Raw genomic sequence first — 6704 nt, 5'->3', positions numbered from 1 at the left:
CAGACACTATATCAGAAATGTTTTTAAATATGATTAATTAAGTTAAAATTGAAATAAAATCTAATCCCGGACAACCCCTTTAAACAAAAGAAAAGAGATCATGTTTCGAATGACACATGTTTCGAATGTCTCGATGAGTTTCACTGAAGCCAGAATCTCTGCTGCTCATATTTCTGGTGTCTCTCAGGAGTGACAATATGATAAGATAAACGGAAACACAAAATATCATGAATGGTATGATGGATCCCGCAAAGATGATGAGAAAAAGATTGACTACATTTATTTCCATGGTTCTGTTTCCATCGTCGGCGCCATTAACAACATAAATAAAAAAAATATCCCATCTACAAGGCACCTGGAGAGAAAGGAGATGACCAGTGAGATGAGAAGCAGCCAGGGGACCAGCTTGGAGATGTTCATCTTAAGTTACATGAAGAGTCTGTTGTTGTAGGTCGTGATTTTCACACAGTAGAAGACACAAAGCACCGAGCCCCACCACAGATTGCAGAAGTTCATACACATTAAAGAGGTAAATCCATATTCAGGAAATGCATCAATTTGATACTGTCACCTACCAAATGATGAATTAAAAACATTGTGTGTATATACGCTTAGCAGTACGATCCTCACCAGCGCCAAGCCAGTAATAAGAACATCGATGGTTTGGATAGTTTGACGTTTTATCCACCAAAACAAATTTACTACAACGATAAATCCATTTATCAGCAACCCGAGGATGACTATGAGGGGAATAACATAGAGCGATACCAATTCTTCAGTATACATCTTATATTAAAGGATCGTGTTCTGTTATCTGAAATCTCAGCTTCTCTGTAAGCAGCCACCACCAGATATCTTACATGTATTATGGACGAGTCAGTCTGTATCTCTGGTGACTTCAGTTGATGCCAGGGTGGAATAGACATAGGATTAATTGTTTCATGTTTTGCATAATATTTGGCTACTAATCTACAAATAACAAATATAGTTCTATTTGTTTGTATTACAAAGAACAGTGGAAGGTTTTTTTTTACAAATACATGCTGAAAAATATCTGTATGGAAATATAATTAATCCTTACCTGAGGTGTTAGCTGATATTTTGGCCAATATATGCAAACTTGCAACCTGTATAAAGGATTATAATAATGATAATAATCGTAATAATTATAATAATAAGAAAGAGATAGATCCTGAGTATATATAAAATATAACTTTTACTGTTTTGTTTAAAACATTCGTAATATGTGACATATATACAAGAAGATTTCATGTGCCAAAACTGCATGCAATTTTTCATATATTTTTTATGATATGCATTATTATCATGGTTTTTGAGACAGCAAAATGAGTCCACCTTTATAAGGTTTCTTAATCTGTGTTATTTTATTGTTGTTCTCTTCAGGAGATTCTTCCACATTAATTTCATTTGCATGAATAACATATGGGGGTAATATAGAGATTATAGGGCAGTTGCCCTCCTACCCCTTTTTCTGATGTTGGTAGTCCTTTATCAGATGTATCCAATGCTAAAGTAGTGGCAGGAGGTTAAGCTTTCCTTCTGGAAAGTAAATGAAAACACCTGTTCCTGGCATCTATCGTCACTATACTAAGGGATTCCCTGTTCCTTTTATATCCGTTTTTTTCCCCAGGTCCTCCCTCTCTGCACACACCTCCCTGTGATGTTTTTTTGGGGCATGAGTCTTGTTAGGGGCGATGACCCGCCCCGCGACCGCAGCCCCACTGGACACAAAGAAACCGTCCATGTATCAGTCAAAGCTGCGATCGCGCTGCGGACCACCATCCCAATCCACGCTAAGTCAAGCTCCCTGCTATATCTCAACAGCCGGAGATATACTGCGTCTGCAGGCAGCGATTCTAATGTTCGCTGCCTGGAGATAATAATAATAATAATAATATTAATAGTATTAGTCTTTATTTATCTAGCTCCAACATAGAGCCAAAGCACTTTACAATTCAGAGGGCACATGTACAGACAATATCAGACATTACATAGTGACAAAACTAACTTACAATTCAAACAAGTAGAGTAAAGACCCTGCCCGCAAGGGCTTACAATCTATGCTATGAGGAAATAAGAGAGTCACAAAACGTAAAAAGTACTTGTTAAGTACAATGGTCCAGCCATCTTTTATACATATGCAGTACTACACATAAATCTACATGAGCCGGTCATCAGCCACTATCTGTGTATGACAGCCATAAAGTGCATTAGTGTGCAAGGAGTGTGGGGGATACTGCTGAATGAGTGCAGATTTTGGAGATGTTGGGGAGGTGTAAGTGACAGGAGCGTGTTAGTGATTAAATGTGCAAAGTAAAGGAAAGATCAGAGTCAAATATCCCCCAAGACAGCGGGCATTGTGCCTAGGAGTTATGGTAGCACCACATACTGAGGAGGAGACATCAGAATAAGGTAGTTTAGTCGATGGTGGAAACTAAAGGAGCTCAGTTATAGAAAGATTCAGTTTGAGATAGAGAGCATACATGATGTTAGAGACCGCAGACAGACAATCACTGGTGTTTTGTATTAGAGCAGGGGTGATGTCACAGTGATAGGTATATAATTCGGTGTCATCAGCAGAAAGATGGTACTGGGAGCCAAATCCCTGTGTAACTGCCAGGACACTTAGACAAAGATTACTTCTACCCTCGTGCCCTTATGCTACAACTACATTTATAGGGGAGAGGATATTTAGATGTAGATCTAATTAAGCTTCTTCAGTTATCTTCGTCAAGTCACCAACAATAAGATTAAAAATAAATTACTGAAAAGGAATAAAATATATAACATTCATATGTAGCCATCTTTATCTTGACTCCTAATGCATTAAAGAGGACCTCTCACGAGGACATATAAGTTGAACTGGTTTACTGACTCTAATAGTGCTGTCTCCCTGATTCCATCACTGTTTATCTTTTTTCCTGGACCCTCCCGATCCAGAGATATGGACCACTGTTGTGTTGGCTCTCTCTATGCTGATTTACTTTAGTTAGCCAAAAGGGCGTGAACTACCCTCTAGCTGCATTGTGCTGATTGGTCAGCATCAGAGGCAGGGAAGCTAGTTCCACCCCATTGGCTAACAAAAACAAAATAGCATACAGGGTTCTTTACTCCACTTCTTGCTTCATAGTCATCATCACATTACTGCAAAATTTATTTATTGTCATAGAAAACTTATTTTAGTAAATAAAACATTAAACTCTTCAAACCATTGATGTTCTAATCAAAAGTAATAGCAACTGAGGTGAATAGATAAAATATCTCACAATTTACCACTTTCAAAAAATAATATCAGTGATGAGATTTTATTATTGGATGCCCCAAAGTCAATATAAATGTAATGGAATTTCCAAAGTGGCAGTTTCCATTGAAACAATCGCTTAGTATGGAGAAACTGATATCATCAATGTCTGTGGTGTACCTGTCTACGATACAAACTACCTGGAGAGTTCCCCAATCAGAGAAGGTAATCATGAATGAATATGCGTTCACAATGGCTACAAATATTTATGTCTAAGCAGCAAGAAAATACATGTATACTATACAGACTTTCAGAAAGGTCGAGCAGGCTAAGTAAAGAGTTGTCCACAAAACTCTCTGCAGAGAAGCCGATTCGGCGAAACCAAGGGTCGGGCATAGAATTGGAGTGCCACGTTTTTATTTCCTACGTGCTGATTTTTATACTTTCTTTTGTGAGCACTATTACTCTATTGTCGATTTTCCCTTATTAGGTTGTTTTGAAGATCTTGAAGTGCCCGGGATGACAGTAGAACTATAAAGCCCAGTTATCTTAACACCTAGTTAACCAACATCTACTAAGCCTGCATATCATGTTATTACCTTTCCTCAAGGTGGAGAAAAGAGAAGTAGTGCACTCTCAGAACATTGAACTTGTGTCTGTGCACTCATTTGGTCGTCAGAGCGGCTAAGTATATATATATTTTGTAGACAACTCAAGAAGTAAGGTAAAGAACCAATATTTTAGGAAGAATCTAATGATCAAGGATCATGTTCTCACATTCTCTGTTAGCAGCTCCGCGAGTGGCCAAATCAGCTCAAAAGTCAATTTTTTTTACTACAAAATGTGACTTATGTGTCATTTGTGATTTTCTAGATAATACATTTCCTCCATAGAGTTTTTTTGTTTCTTGTTTTGGGTAATATTTGTTTACATTTAAATGTATTATACTTAAGGTGGCAAAAAAGAAACAGTGGAAGGATTTTACAAATGCCTGCTAAATAGATATTTAGACAGAAAGGTTATAAAATTCTTACCCAATAACCGAAGACCTTCAGCAAATTTAAAAGGATGATGATAATAATAACAATAATAATAATAATAACAATAATTATTATTATTATTATTATTATGATTCAGTAGTATGTTATGTACAATGTTTCTTCTAAGCCTTAGTTTTTTGGCATCTGGACCCTGTTTTATCTAGAATAGAAGCTTTATAACAAGGCAGAGCAACCAAATTATTAGACATATAAGTTAGAAATAAAAAGATAGAGGCAGATGAACTGTTATATATGGAATGCAAATCCAGTGAATAAAAGAAGCACCAAACTGTATTTTTTTCAAGAATAGCAAATAGAAAAGAGCATTCCACACAGTCAAAGGCTTATGTTGTGTCGAGTGACAGCAATGCCCTGTTACCAGCATTATCAGAGTTCGCTTGCATATTTAGAATTTAGCCACCAAAACAAGTTTACTATGACAATAAATCCATTTATTAGAAAACCCGATGATGATTATTAGAAAAAAAACACAGAGAAGAAGCAATACTTCAGTACACATCTTATATTAAAGGATCGTGTAATGTTATCTGAAATCTATAAGATATAATAATATAATAGATTTTATTCTTTTATGCATTTTCATATTTTTGTTTTCCTCGTTCACACTTGCCTTTCTTCAATTTAAATTTTCAATACAGTAATTTTTGAACTGAAAAATAATCAGAAACAGACATACAGTAATTCACTTGAATTAAAGATATAGTACACCAAAACAAAGAAAATTGTGTAAAGTTATATGATTTTTTTTTAGTTCTCCTTTCCATACAGTCAATGACATAACAGATGCAATGGATTGAAATGAGTGACCTTAAAGGGTTTGTTTCTTCAAACTTCCTAACCAAGTACAAGAGCAGACGACAAGTAAGGAATTTTTTAACTCTTGATTGTTAATAATAAAATAAATAGAGTGTAGACTTATGTAGGCATAATTGCAAAAATTACAGAATGACCTAAGTGCAGGGATTTTTAAATGTTCACTTAGAGCATACATGGTGCCAGCCACAAAATATAGAGCATTAAACAAGAGAAAAGAGATCATGCTCCGAATGAAACTGAGGTGAATGTCTCGTTGAGCGTCACTGAAGCCGGAATCTCTGCCGCTCATATTTCTGGTGTGTCTCAGGAGCGACAATATGATAAGATAAATGGAAACACAAACTATCATGAATGGAATGATGGATCCAGCAAAGCTGATGAGAAACATATTGACTACATTTATTTCCATGGTTTCGTTTCCATTGCCGGTGCCATTAACAACATCAATAGAAAAAATAACCCATCCAGAAGGCAAACTGGAGAGAAAGGAGATGACCAGTGAGATGAGAAGCAGCCAGGGGACCAGCTTGGAGATGTTCATCTTGAGTCTCATGAAGAGTCTGTTGTTGTAGGTCGTGATCTTCACACAGTAGAAGACACAAAGCACCGAGCCCCACCACAGATTGCAGAAGTTCATACACACTATAGAGGTGAATACATAGTCAGGTAAGGCATCAATTTGGATCACTGACCGGCCAGATATTAAATGATAAATATCTTGCGTATACATGCTTAACAGTGCGATCCTCACCAGTCCCAAGCCAGTAATAAGAACATCGATGGTTTGGATAGTTTGACGTTTTAGCCACCAAAATAAGTTTACTAAAACAATAAATCCATTTATCAGTAACCCGATGATGACTGTGAGAAAAGAAACAAAGAGTGAAACCAATTCTTCAGTATACATCTTATATTAAAATATCGTGTTCTGTTATCTGAAATCTTAGCTTCTCTGTAAGCAGCCACCACCAGATATCCTACATGTATTATGGACGAGTCAGTCTGTATCTCTGGTGACTTCAGTTGATACCAGGATGGAATAGACATAGGATTATTTGTTTCATGTTTTGCATAATATTTTGCTACTAATCTAAAAATAACAAATATAGTTCCATTTGAATGCATTTTATGGAATATCGGAAAGATTTTACAAATACATGCTGAGAGATATCTGTATGGAAATGTTATAAATCCTTCCCTGAGATGTTAGTTAAAATTTTGGTCAAAATATGCAAACTCACATCCTGAATCAAGGGTTATCTTCATCTGGCGAGTCACTAGACTAAAATCAAAAGCAAACCACTTAAAATGTATAAAATGTACAACATATTAGTGAAGAATTCCATACTTACTGATACAAGGAAAGGTTAAAAACTCTATTCTGAACACCTAAGGCTGTGTTTACATCTGTGTCGTGGTTTCTATTATAAATGTGAACCACGCTGCAGTGGCTGTTCCACCGTAGTGTCCATCATTTTCACTGAAAGTATAGCACTACAGGCTGCGCTTTTTTCCCCATTAAGATGGAATCCGCAACAGAGCCTCTGACACAGATGTAAGCCTAA

General features: G+C 36.4%; 1 protein-coding gene and 1 pseudogene across 1 annotated transcript; both read right to left on the bottom strand.

The window, feature by feature from the left end:
* Positions 1–60: 60 nt before the first annotated feature.
* On the bottom strand, positions 61–786 carry LOC142759598 (taste receptor type 2 member 39-like; annotated as a pseudogene).
* Positions 787–5131: 4345 nt separating this feature from the next.
* LOC142759595 (taste receptor type 2 member 39-like) lies at positions 5132–6046 on the bottom strand. The gene has a single exon (XM_075861937.1). The coding sequence runs from the start codon at positions 6044–6046 to the stop codon at positions 5132–5134; it is 915 nt and encodes a 304-aa protein (XP_075718052.1).
* Between the last annotated feature and the right edge of the window lie 658 nt (positions 6047–6704).

This window comes from Rhinoderma darwinii, chromosome 4 (assembly GCF_050947455.1).
Source record: "Rhinoderma darwinii isolate aRhiDar2 chromosome 4, aRhiDar2.hap1, whole genome shotgun sequence".
NCBI classification, from domain to species: Eukaryota; Metazoa; Chordata; class Amphibia; order Anura; family Rhinodermatidae; genus Rhinoderma; species Rhinoderma darwinii.
Note: the sequence above shows the minus strand (reverse complement) of the source record. Positions and strands in the feature narration are given on the sequence as shown.